The sequence below is a fragment of the Pezoporus flaviventris genome, unplaced genomic scaffold, assembly GCF_033815535.1.
Source record: "Pezoporus flaviventris isolate CSIRO_AGI_PZ_B2104156 unplaced genomic scaffold, CSIRO_AGI_Pfla_v1 ptg000007l, whole genome shotgun sequence".
Classification (NCBI taxonomy): Eukaryota; Metazoa; Chordata; class Aves; order Psittaciformes; family Psittacidae; genus Pezoporus; species Pezoporus flaviventris.
In genome coordinates this window covers 73,363,715-73,377,081 of record NW_026892555.1, presented here as the reverse complement: position 1 = coordinate 73,377,081, position 13,367 = coordinate 73,363,715, and the positions used below count along the sequence as shown (strand labels likewise).

The 13,367-nt window shown below is 43.5% G+C and overlaps 1 protein-coding gene and 1 long non-coding RNA gene across 7 annotated transcripts in view; one reads left to right on the top strand and one right to left on the bottom strand.

Annotated features, from left to right (window-relative positions):
• The window catches only part of MARCHF6 (membrane associated ring-CH-type finger 6), a 45,007-nt gene extending 43,656 nt beyond the window's left edge, over positions 1–1,351 (bottom strand). For 4 of the 6 annotated variants that reach the window (XM_061449222.1, XM_061449229.1, XM_061449226.1 and 1 more), the window contains exon 1: positions 1,219–1,351. In XM_061449222.1, the coding sequence (XP_061305206.1) occupies positions 1,219–1,237 (19 nt within the window). In that variant the 5' untranslated portion in view covers positions 1,238–1,351. The remainder of the gene's footprint in view (positions 1–1,218) is intronic. The other 2 variants (XM_061449221.1, XM_061449223.1) reach the window with 1 other exon arrangement.
• A 316-nt stretch (positions 1,352–1,667) lies between these two features.
• On the top strand, positions 1,668–3,987 carry LOC133267159 (uncharacterized). Its single transcript, XR_009742653.1, has 2 exons — positions 1,668–1,799; positions 3,839–3,987. It is a non-coding gene; the product is annotated as an uncharacterized LOC133267159 (long non-coding RNA).
• The last annotated feature ends 9,380 nt before the right edge of the window (positions 3,988–13,367 follow it).

Below are 13,367 nucleotides of genomic sequence, written 5' to 3'. Positions count from 1 at the left end.
TCTTCTTTTTAATTCTCTCAAGCTGGAAAATCCAGCGCCACTAGATAAAAAAAACTAAATTCAGAATTATGCCAAAGCAACAAAAGCCAAGACACAAAGCACTTTCCTTGGAACTGCTTCCCTGCTGCAATACGTATTTGTAGTTATTGCTTAGGTTGACAAACAAAGCTCAAATACTTCAAGAAACATGGCACAACACGTATCCTTTATTTATTTTGGTTTACACTACAATATGAACTACTGGCTTATCAAAGTTCCGCATCATCAGCTTGAACTATGCAGCTCCTCAACATTCTCTGAGCCGAGCAAAAGTGCTGATGAAACATACCCTCGTTTATCCCAAGTAAAGCAATAACCTTAAAAACGCTAACTAAGCATTAAAAGAACATGACTATGACCTCTTTGACAACTTAACTTTTTAAAATGAGGTAAGTTGCTATGTGTCAGCCCCTTGTGGAAGAGCCAGTAAAACATGCCAGCCCCTCCATCATTTCACTATTTCATTTTTCAAAGTACATTTTCTCAGCATAAAGTTAAGGCTGCAAAACAAGCAGCAGCTAAAGCTGCTCTTACTAATCAGATGGAAGCGTATGTTTTGCACTCGCTAAGCTACAGGGCCGGGTACAACAGCGTCTGCCACCTAAGCGACGCCGGGACCTGGCGAGGGTTTCACAGAGGCTTCGGGCTGGTCCCTCCCTCACGGCCTCTCACGCTGTGCCACGGCTCCCGCGGTTTCCTCTCACACAGCCCCCTCCCTACAAGCGCAAGGCCGGCGGCACCCCGCACCGGGTACCGACCGACCGGACCTGCCCCACGCCGGGTGCCGTGTTACCACAGCACCGCCCTCCCCGCCCCCACCGCCGCGCAGCGCCCAGCTCCCAACGGCCGCGGTTATGTAAGGGGCACCCCCGCGCGCGCTACCCCCGTGCGCGCCGCCCGCCCTCTCTCTCTCCCCCTTTCCCCCGCCTCACGCCGGGCCCAGTAGAGGAGGGATGGGGGGTTAGGGGGGAGGCCTGCCCGGGCACCTGCCGCCAGGTACACTAAGTGTCCCCCCTTCGAGCGTAAACAGCAGCAGGCCAGCAGAGCAAATACTAGGCCGCGTGATGTTTCCCCCCCCACCGCCCCGCGTCCACCCTCCACCCCTCGAGGCTTCCCGTGCAGAGCCCCTCTTCGGCCGGGACCCGCGGGTTGGCGGCGATCGCGGGTCGAGCGCGCTACCTTCCTCGACGGTCTCCATCTTGCCGGGCTGACGCAGCGCCGGCCGAGCGGGTGGTGTGACCGTGGGGGGCGGAGCCGCGCGGGTACTTGGTGCGGGCACCGTAGAGACCGCACCACTGAGCTGATGGGATAGAGCGCCGCTCTCGCTGCGAGCGCCGCCTGGTGGAGTTGATGGAGGCGGCCGACCCGGGAGGAAGGGGTCCGTGTGAGGCGCTGCACCGGGCCACGCCGGGCTTCGGGGCAGCCCGATGGTGGCTGCTGCGTGGCTGCCCCCCTCCGGCAGCGCCTGGCCCTGCCGCCGCGGGCGGGTCCCCTTGCCAAGGGCGGGCGGGACGGGGCGGTTGGTAACCGTGGAGGCGCCCGCCGCGGCAAGGGGACGCGTTCGTGCCCTGGGCAACGATTGCACCGGGTGGAGTGCGGGGGTCAGGCACACTACTGCTAACACAGGTTCTACATTGCATCTCAAACCAAGGGCAAACACGGCGTGCAACTTGAAGTCGGACAAGCTTTGGGGATGGTGGGTGCTGCAGGGCGCAGGAACTTGTGGCCCTGCGAACAGCCTTCCACCCTTCAGGCTGAATGTGTTACTTGTGAGTGCTCTTCTTCAAACCCTACCTCTCCTTCCTCAGCCTGAGATTTCCAACAGGAAAATAGGACTCTTCAGTAAAACACAACAACCTTTTTAGCTTAATAATTTGTTTTTAGGTCTTGCCAGCCTAAGTAGCTCAGGCAGCATACATTAAAACGTTGTACTCTGCCGGGGGCAGATAACAGAGTTATCAGATCGTCTCTGGTGAGTTGGCAAGAATCTTATTAAGGAAGAAAATGGAAGTTCGTTCATTAAGGATAAAGCGAAATTCTATGCTGATGAAGTGCATGCATGTACGTATTATTTCATTTTCCATTGTGGCACCTATTTTTTACCCTTCTAGTTGATCAACGAGTTGTAGCAACTTTCATCTCTCAATGTCCAAACAGTTATTAAATCCTTTGCATTAAGCCTTTGGCCATTGTGTCAGCAGCAGAGTGAATGGTAGTTCAAGTCTGGACTTGGAGTGCAGAGGTGGCACGTGCCCAAGTTACACTTTTAAAACTCTTTTTCCCTCAACTTTAACCATACCAGTGCTTTCAATAGTATCGTTTTCAAGCTGGTGGGATAAATGATACTGGTCTATGCAAGCAAAAAAAGATCAGGAAATTGTGAAGGCTTGGTGTGGCTCTCCAGTAGCTATATAATTACAGCAAAGTGCTGCAATGAAACATGTGGGCTATGCTATTACATTCAGCTCTTCCGTGTTCTCCCTCTCAGAAAGGCAAGGCGAGAAAACTCCTACTTAAAACTTTAAAAATCAACTTTAATTTAAAATCAAGCTCATTTTCATCTTGACAAATTATCTTGGCATGTTAAGAAGTGCAAGCACAGTGCTGAGGATATGAGAAATTCCAGCATATTCAGTTTGCCTGAATGAGGAAAAATTGATTAAAAAAAAACAAGAAATGGGGCACTTCAATTTCCAGGTGCATTTGTAATTCCTACTCTTTATTTCCCAAACATGAAACCATTGTTGTTAATCTGCTGAGATAAATGTCACAAAATTCACTTTTAAGAAGCCATGGCAGGATTAATGTATATAATACGCCAATTTCAGTCATTCATGGTAGGCTTTTTTAAATTAGATGAAACCTTTTGAAATGAGTCTCTGTAAATTGCCAGTGAATAATTTCATTCCTGCCTGTATCTGTCTATTCAGTCATTTAAATTACATAACAGATATTACATGTAAACCCTCTTCTCAGCATGTAGAGAGAATTAATCCCAAAATTTTGTTCTTAGTGCTTCAGTATGGGCTACACAACAGCTCACCAGTAACCGTGAGCTGATGGCAGGCTAGTATAGTTTAAACAGAAAAGGAAAAAAAATAAGTTAAATGAAATTAAATCTCTCTCAGCCTTCTTGGTGTTTTTGGTGAATGTATTATTGATCCTCATATATTTGGTAATATGTTAGGTGTTCTTCACCTGAGAAATGCACACGGCTTAAGTAGTTCTTAATTTTTGGTACAGAAGAGGATGTTAGGAGACTGCTATTAGCTTCTGACTGTCATCAAGGTCAAGTGCCAACAGCCACTGAACAGAGGTACTGGAACAAAAATCTCTGCTCCAAACAAGTTACCTGGATAGCAGAGGAAATACAGATATTCTACAGGTGAAAACTGAAGACAGTAATAGACATAACCCGAATCACAGAAGGTTATGGCAAAATTAAGGGCATATTTAGAGTGGGTGGGAGGAGTAAGAGACAAGATTATTTCAAACATGGTTTTATTTTGGTAAAATAGTTTGGGTTTGTAATATTTAAATGCTTAGATTTATTTTTTTCAAAAAACTCTCTTAAAAGAACACAAAATATATATTGCAAAATTAAAACTATCCAGCTTTTGTATTATGACATTTCCATCTTTTCTTCCATTTTAAAATGACTTCATTAAGATGCTTCACTTATACTTTTAGAGTTATTTTGAATGTTCAGACCATTAAAAAAGCAAAAGCTAATGCTTTTCAGGGTTGGTTGTTTTTTTTTTAGCTTAACAGTTCAAAATACATTTATTTTCTTACCCAGTTGTTTGGCTTTTTTCAGTGCTGTCCTAGTTCTTTTCCTCAGTTGGTTGCCTGACACACCACAAAAATGGTTCATCTGGTTATGAACAGCAAGTAACAGAGATATGGAAACTGGTAGACTATCTTAAGGAAACCCAAATGGATGTCAGTTTATATGAAAAAAAAAAATGGCAGTATTTGGGGTGAACATGTATCTGGTTCCTGAACAACTGATTCACCACTGCTAGGGAGGTCTAGCACTTTCATGGCAGGAGAAAAACTGCTAGAGCAGGCACTCTGGTATATAGCACAAAGTATGGCCTCCAGAAAATTAGCCTGGCACAATCAGAAGGCACAAAGGTTTGCGGACTACAGAAACATACATTGAAAGCCACTGGCATCCCGGATCTTCCTCATGCACTGCAAGGCCTTTTGAGGACATGCTTCCTGGTGACTGGCCATTTTGCCACTACATCTCATAAAGCTGCCCCTAACCAGCAGGTAGCTGTTGTGCAGGTAGATTCCCAGCATGAAGACAGGGAGCAGTCATCTTGGGTGTACTGTGTACACAATAATGTTTACTGCTGCACCAGGAGCATGGCCCAGGCGGTTGCACTGATGCTAAATGCTGACTCTGAAGCCTCAGTATTGACCAATGTGTTTTCTTCCCACTGGTGTTTGCTTCCTTCTGAGCTAGGCTATGATCAGCAGCTACCCGAGGAATCAAACTTTCTGAATAAAAGTGTGACTTGTGATTCCTGTTTTGCACACCTACTATGTGCTGTAAAATACGTAGTAGTACTGCATCGAACATAAATTTAGGGACAGACATAATGACTCTGTACCATCAGACACAGCCATGATATAGACTCCAGATCTACTTGTTTTAGAAACTACTTCTGAGGAGGTGCTTGGCTCTGCAGTGGGGTTTGGCCTATGAATTACTGACATTTCAACCAAGAAAAAATCTATGCCACTGGCGTTTTCAGTGAGAGATAAGGTTTTTCTAGAGTTTAAAAAACCTGGTCTGGAATTATATTACAGGAGAAATCACCGTTTAATAGTTTTCACTAATAAGGAAATCAAGTCTGTTTATATATGTCTAGATTTCAAGCTAGGTAATACTTGAATGATTGATACATATCTGTTTCCACGCAGAAAAAGTATTTTCAGAACTTTGTGACTCTTCTCAAGGTCTGCAGGTTGTGCATCATCAAATTATATTGCTTAAATGCAGCAAGGACCTTTTCACATATATTAGATACACTGGATTTTCTGTTTAAAACATAGGCCCCATCAACTTGGTTGGGATCCCACTGTCATGCTGTGAGTGGAGCCAACGGCTGTTGTTAATCTACCGGGGATTCAAAATGCTGTGGCAACTGTTGCTCGGTGAGGAACTTCTGAGTTTAAATCAGTAAAAAAGGGCTGTATTTGTCTTCCAGAATATCCCATTCCTAATAACTGTAGTTATCATTTGAGGCATACAGTTCTTTACCTGAAATGCTTCCATCAACTTCAAGTGAACTTTTTGGATAGTTACATATTTGTGTCATTAGATTAGAATGATTTTATGTGTGTGTGTATATATATATATTTTTATATATATATATATATATATATTGGTAATAGAGATAACAATAACCATTGTTAAGAGACTGCTTATAAGTCTTTCCGAGGACATGTTTGTTCTCATGTATTTAAGAATCTGTGAAAATATCCTTACAGATGACAGCAGTCAGGGATTATCCTCAGTATTATCAGGAGCAATCTTGTTTTGCCAGAAACCTTTTTGTTGCCCTTCCACGTGTTATTGGAGGTTATGACTGCCAACCAAATTAAACTGAACTCCTCAGGGCAAGGTTCATTTCTACTTAATTTAAAACCATGAACGTTGCCAGAAAGAGAACATGTCTATTGTGTAGAATGATCCACATAGTTAGTACAAATACTTTTTGTAATGACACCTATGTTACTGCATCTGCTTCCGCTGCACTGACTAGGAAAGAAATACAGAAGGACTGTGATTTCTAATGGCTTATCACTTTTTGTCAAACATTTACAGCAACAGGAAAAAACAGCTGGAGAAAAGTGAGCTATGGTCTAAAGGTCAGAGTTACTACAGGTTGATCAGGGTCAATGACCTCTGCTGTCTGATTTCTGTAGTAACTTTCACTTCACTATAGCTTGGACATTGAGAATTTGGGCATAAACCCCACTTTTTGCTTGTTGCCGTGTAGCAATAATGTATTTGCTGTGTGTGCGCTGCCTTCAGTGCAGGGTCTGCAAATACAGTGAAGAAACCACTTAATAATGCTTTTGATGTCTATAGAGAAGGGCAAAATGCTTGGCTCAGTGCAGTAGATTTTCAGTTGGGTGACCGAAATGAAAAATGGAACATAAATACTATTCAAAATCTACATTTTCTTGACTCTCCTGTGTTGATCAATTAAACATTCTGTTGCACTATTTTTTTAATGCAGTTGTGATGGCACATGGGCCTCTGCCAGGGCTTCTGCCTGGTTAAAGGCAATAAAGAAAGAGATATCTCACAAGGATAATGATAATGCACAGAAATGGCAGTACATGGTATTTCTCATGGCCTTGTCGTCACCCGGTCTGGAGAGTATCTGAGCGGCTCAGTGTCCCCGTTCAGCTCCTGAGAGCAAGCCTGTTTGGAATCTGTCCTTTTCAAAGGAGAACATCTGGTAACGTCCCTACTTCAGAAGTGAGTGTCTAGTTTATCCTTGCTTTGGAAGGAAGAATCTTCTGAGAGCCTGGTTTTCTGACTCATTATCAGCTGAACTCTGAGAACACAAACTGCTGTCACAAACCTGGACATTTTAACCTGGACCCTTAAGTATGGTTCCCTTCCTCCTCTCCTCTCACTGATCTTCTACCAGGAAGAAAAGCAGGGGTCTTCAAATTACTGCTCCCTGAGGGGGAGCCAGTTCCTGATCTTGCTTCTATGGAAGGGCAGGGAGTTCTACAGAGGCCTGAACCTCATGGTAGGTTCAAGGAAAAGAGAGGCTCATGGACAACTGTTTTCCTCCCTCAACCTCACACCTGATGGGGGCAAGCTGAAGCTGGGCAAATAGTTTCTCCTCTGTGCTGGGGTCTTACCATGCAGGAGGGCAGGAACAGCCATGAGCTGCCCAGATGCAAAGTGCGGTGGAAAGGATTGTGGTGAATAGCATGGCCAAGGTGAGTGTGGAGAGTCAGGAGGGGTGTGTGTATGGGTGACTGAGGAGAGGGGCTAGGAGAGAGACTAGAAGTCAAGAAGTGGTAATATGAGGAGGTCCTTGAAAACGGGAAGAAGGCAAGTGTCACAGCTATCTTCGAGGCAAAGAAGGAGAACCCAGGGAACTACAGGTCAGTCAGCCTAATTTCATTGCACAGAAAGAGTATGGAAGGTGCAGTGAAAGAGCCTCCAGCCAACAGAGACCTGGAGAGCAGGAAGGACAGGAGTGTGGGCAGATCCAAGAGGGGACACAGCCCGGTGGGTGCCACAAGAGGGCACCTCCGCTCCAGCCCCAGGAAGTGGGCAGAGGCTGGGAAGAGGGTGTCAAAGGGGATGGAGCACCTCCGCGGCCTGCATTGGGCCAGCCGGGCCGGGACCATGGCGGTATGCACCCGGTTGTTGCCATCTGGCAGTTTGATGGGCCATGAAATGCCCAGCTGCCGATGTTGGGAAACCAGCTGCTTCGAATGCTGCCACCTGAGTAAGCCTATTACCTGACGAGCCCCAGGGCATTTCTAGGTGTCTGAAGCCTTCAACATATGAAGCAGCACCCTGCATAGCTGCTCTGCACCTTGCCAAATGAGTGACTCTCCAAGGGCTGCGGACTTGCTGTCCTGCCTCAGGACACCCTCCCTTGCTGCATCATCACTAGAATAACCCCCAGGTCACATCCCATGACTGCCAGAACCCCTTGAGTTTGGTCAGTCATTGCCTGTGCTCAGCTGGGGCTGGAGGTGGCTGGAGCAGCTAGGTGATGTGCCAGTGGCTGATGGTCTCTGCCTCCAGTCAGCTGCAGAAAGTCCCAACTCCTGCCCCTTGTCCCTCTGTTCAGGTGATATGGGAACAACGCGCCATCAGTTTCTAAGCTTGGCTTATTGATGAGGGCCTAGGTAGGGGTCACTGCCACCCTTATGACATTCAGTGAAGGTCTGGTTCAAATCAAAGGAAATTCTGTGCAAAATGCTACTTGCTAAAATGTCCTGTTGGTAGCATCAAGCAGTCCAAAGTCAAGAGGAAGGAGAAAGGCTTTAGCTCCCCACGGGGAAGGGGGCAGAGGGCAGGGATGGGGTGTGGGAGCACTCTAGCACTGATGCAATGAATGGTCTCATGTTAGGAACCTATTGTATGAACCTGGACATAAAGGATTTGATCTAATCTGGCAGCATGTTAGCACAGTCCTGCTGAGCAGCGTGCGTGTGTGAATTGATGTGTTCTCACCAGCAGCCTTTATCTTGCAGTCTAAGTAGGTCAAGAGAGAGGGGTCCCTAAGCTATCTAGTTTATCTGGGCAATGGAGATCTGTGAATGTAAGTGAATTGGAATCTGTACAGCAAAGAGAGTTTTGTGCCTAGTTTTCTGCTTTAGATTTTATCAGCTGTAGTTGAAAACTGTTTTGAGAATGGATGCTTATGTTAAATATGTTGACGCATTTATGTTAATACATATTTTATGATTATATCTGAAATGTTCTTGGACCTACACTATACTTCAGATTGGCTGGTATGTTTTGGATGTAGGGTCAATTCCAGATCAGCTATCATGACCAAAAAAGGGTCAAATTTAGATTGTCACTGAAAGACACATGAGAAGAAAGACATTAAAGAGCAATTTTTCTGGTTTTGAAAACCCATATTCATAATATGCAGACCAAAAAAAAAATTTACAAAAATGTAGTTACAGTTCAATAGTTTTCCATCTATTTTTCCATCACACTTCCCCTGTCTGCTATATTCCAGTTGCTGTATTGATCTCTGTCAATTTCTTAAAGGTATTTACTAATGTCCCACTTTAGTATCATATATAATTACAGACTCTCAATAAGATTATTTGCCTATTAATTTTCAGTTATTTAATATGACATTTTAATGAAAGTTGGAAGCTGAAAGATACAAATTTTTACTCACCTGGATGTCCATCCAAAATACCTGTTCTGATGAAAATGCCATATATATTTAGTATTGTGCTCCATGGACAAATCAAAGTCCCTTGTGGAGCCTAGGGAATCAAGTGAACAGGGTCTTGGGAAAGTGGTGTGAATTGTAGGACTGGGACCTGTACTGGTTTGGCTTTTCTGAGGCTGGCTTGAGCTCGGCTTCTTCAGCATCTCAGTCATGCTCATTTTGTTTCAATCCAGAGACAACAAACTGGAAAAAATCATCTATTTCTTGTTTTGATTTAAAAACAAAGAAAAAAAAACCCAAACAAAAAACCAAAACAAACCACCACCCAACAAACCCAACAAAACAAACAAACAAAAAAGAAAAACCCAGTGTATTCTTGTTTGTAAAATTTGCATGTAAGATAAATTGAGAGACATTTTCTACAACAGAAAAGAAAGTTACAAGTGTGACAAGGAGCTGGCTTTTAGCTGCTGTTGGGAGATCACAGAAAGAAGTGTTCCTCAAAAAGATACATTATCCAAGGAATATGAAGCATTCCTAAGAGCCTTCGAAGCCTGAAGATCCTCCGAGAGATTTGCAGGAGTAAGCAAGATGACTGCCGCCTGCAAGATGTTCAGCTGCCTGACAGACAAACATAAACACATCAGAAACTACTCTGAACTATACTCAGGTGAAATGTGCAGAATCTAGTTTGCATTTAGGAAAACCAGCTGTTTCCCAAATTCCACAAAACCTTTTTATCCCATCAAAGCAGAAAACATAAACCAGGCCTTTTAATAAACCTATGTTATAAAAGCATCTCATGTGGTAATGAAGAGCCTTAATTGCAAATAGTAAGGCAGAAGCCTGTTATTTAATTTCTGACTTTCTATTTGCATAATTCACAAGTTGACTGAGGAATGTGCAGTTTCATTGCTGTTCTTCTGAGTCATGCCATGCTTACTGTTGGCTTTCAGCTCTCATAACATGTAGTTTTCTATAAGAATTTGTTTAGCTGTCAGAGTTTTACATTTAAAAATACTGGCATTTATGTCTTTTCTCACAGGAAAGAATTTACCACAGTTGTTGCATAATTGCAACGGAAATGGTTGTGCTCAGCTAAATCATGGATTTTAAACCTGAGGAAGTGAAATGAGCTGGCTGTGATTTTTAATTTTTTTTTAGGATAAATATACATAAAATATCTATCTATCTGTCTAAAAATGTAGTTTTCATGCTGATTTTGAAGAAATTTCAGGGGAAGAGATCAAGCACTAATTTCTGCTTAAAACCAGAGAGGGAGTGTTGGAATAATAGTATACTGATATCTGACTGGAATGAGAGGAGGAAGCCAGTGGCTTCTGGTTCCTACTTACATGAAAGCTTAAGTGTCTGTACTGGCAGGATCTCACAGAGAAGACAGACAGAGGGTAAGAAGTAGCCACGTGGGTATGGCAGCCTCTGCACAAATGAGGATGGTGGAACAGTAGCTTGAATGTGGATCTCTGACCCAGCGTATTTATGTTAAAACTTCGAGGCCACACTAAGATCATATGTCCTGGATAGCAAGTCCTTGGTCCTTCTTTCAGGACCAGCCTACCCAAGACTTCCTCCCACAGTGTTATTCCTATCTTCTTTATATCAAATTTTTATTTTTGCCTTGGCTTTCAGACAAATGCTACTCCAGTAGTATCAATCTATCACTCTCTCATTAGAGTTTGTGATGGTAGAGACACACTATGAATTCTTTCCTGGGAGAAGATGGCTAATTTTCCTTCTTCCCTCCCCTTCGTTATCCAGAGAACAAGCTGGAAGATCGCCCACATGCTGGAGAACTTTGTTGTTTGTATCTGAGCTTACAAGAATGTTTTCACAAGGAGGAAAGGGAACCCACTAGGGTCTGGCTTGGTAGAAGCAGGTGGTGATCTCAGCTCCCTGAGCAATTCTACATGCAAGCTGGGACATCTGGGGAAGTTAATAAGTTGTGGCTCAGACTGTTGGTCTCTTTGAAGAGAGGTAGGTGACTGGGGATTTGATTCCAGCTTGATGGGGAAAGGTTTCTGGTTTGGGTTGTTTTTTTCCTCCTGAACCAGGAGAACAGGCTGTAATGAACAGATGAGCTTGGCCTGAGGTCTGAGCTGCAGGTCAAGGCAAGGCTCTGGAAGGGGCCTGCCTTATGGTAGCTGTTGTGTCAAGTACAGACAGGCCATCATCTCCATAGCTTCCTGGGATAAAGAAAAGGAAAATCAAAGTACCCTAGAAAGGAAACTTGTGAAGGACTGAATGAGGTAGTCCTAAGCTTTGTGCCTCACAGCCCATAACTTGTGAGCTCTCTGAAGTCTCATTGTGGGTCTATCAGGCAACTGAGGTCCATTTCTTTCAGACCAGAAAGAATCAGAATGCTGTGAATTGTCAGGGCTGGAGGCTCTAAAATCAGCCCTGAAGAGAAAATCTGATAAGGCCTTGAAGTTTCCTGCTTAAGCTTGTGCTGAAACCTTCAGTTTGAAACTCTCTAGTTCACAAACAAGCTGTGGAAGAGCAAGACTGAGAGTTCAGTCCTTGTTAGTACAGCTGCTTTGGCACAAATAGCCCTTGCAAAAGTTTTAACTGACCAGACGTCTGGGTGAGCCGGGGGAGACAACCTCTTCTGCATCATGGTGCTGGATGCCACACGTCAGACCTCCTCTCTGACGCAGATGGACAGTGAGTGCAGTTTGGTTGCCCTCTGTGGTCCAAATGCTCCCTTCCACACGTAATACACGTTGCCCGTGTGCCTGCCTGTGCCTGCCCTGGGCAGCACTACGCAGGAGACACATGATGGGCTGGCCCCTTCCCTTTATCTCTTCTGAGATCCTCAGTTACGTGGTTACATGTTTACTCCAGCTTATGCTGAGGGACTCTTAGAAACTGATTTTGTCAAACTGGCACAGACTGCAGGGTGGGTACACTCACTCCCAGCACAGACTCCACCATTTGCAGGATTACACTCACATGTAATTTCTTTCTGCTAGGCCAAAGTTCATTATTTCACTTTAGAAAAAGGGTAGGAACAGGTGCTGTCTGCAAATGTATTTAATAAAGTACTTTGGTTGCTCTGAATTGCTTTATGTATGGTAATTACCTTGTAATATAATTAGAAGCTCCTATATATACTTTCCTTAAACTTGCTGCTTTGATATTGCACCTAGGAGTCTGTATGGCTTTGTAGGATGCAGTCTGAAGCTGACTGGATCCAGTCCAAGGTTACTAACACATAGACACGTTTGAAAAACAGGACTTTTAAAGTCAAGCAAACATGGGAAGAAGGTTTGGTCAAACAGTTCAAGTGCGCACTGGAAGTTTACAGAGGAAAGGCCAGATTTCTACTCATTAAAGTTGCCTCTTCTGGAAAGTGTGGTTAATTCTACTGGCGCAAGGTGCAGCTTTTTGTCCAAGGCAACTTATTTGTACTGACAACAAAGAGTGTGTCTATATCTCAGAACAAACACAGCCTCAATTACAAGCAAACAAAATGACCACCTTCTTGCTGATTATTTCCCAAAAGTTCCAGAAACATAAGAAGAACTTTAGATGAGTTTTGTATGAGACAATGCATTTTATGGGGAAAACTCTGCATACAAAATTCAGCTTTCAATGACTAGATATGAGGAATGAAGTAAGCTTTGAACGCCATAGTCTGAGTGGTGGATAACTGAAAGGAAAAGTACTTCTTTTGTCATTTCTGGAGTCCAACTTTTTGTAGTTTTAGAGAAGAAGACAAAATATTTGCTAAGAAAAAATAAATAAGACATATTCTTAAACAATGCAAATAACAGATGTTCATGATTTTAGATAAGGAAATCAGCCCTTAAACCATGCAATTATCCATGTAATCTTAATTCTGTTGTCTTGCTCATGTTTCTATTTATGCTGTTCAGTGCAACAGTGATGCTGCCTCTGATCTGGGGTACCTATTCAGAGCCATTGCTCCAAAATGTACTATTTTCCTTATATATTGCTATTAACATTCATTATTGTTTGGAATTGTGTGCCTTGTACTGAAATTCCATTAAAAGTGTTTCTTAATAAAGCAATGAGCTACTGAATAACCTAGAAACACCTGGGCAGCGTTAGCTAATTTTAATACGCCTCTTTGCCTGTCACCTGGAATAAAACAGTTCCTGTTATTGCTTTGGCATAATTGAAGTTACACTCCACCCTTTTTCTATAAAGTTCACAAAACACACCCCCTGAAATCCCACAAGCTCTGTCAGCAAAAACAGGAAATTTGAGACTAAACACTCACAATTTATTTTAGGTAAAAATTAATCCAAACCAGGCATGAGAAACCCAGAAGATGTTGACTCAACCAGTTCTACATGCCAACAAGCAAGTTAGTAACATGCCTATTGAATATGATTTTTTGCAGATGATCTTCTGTCCCTGTGATCA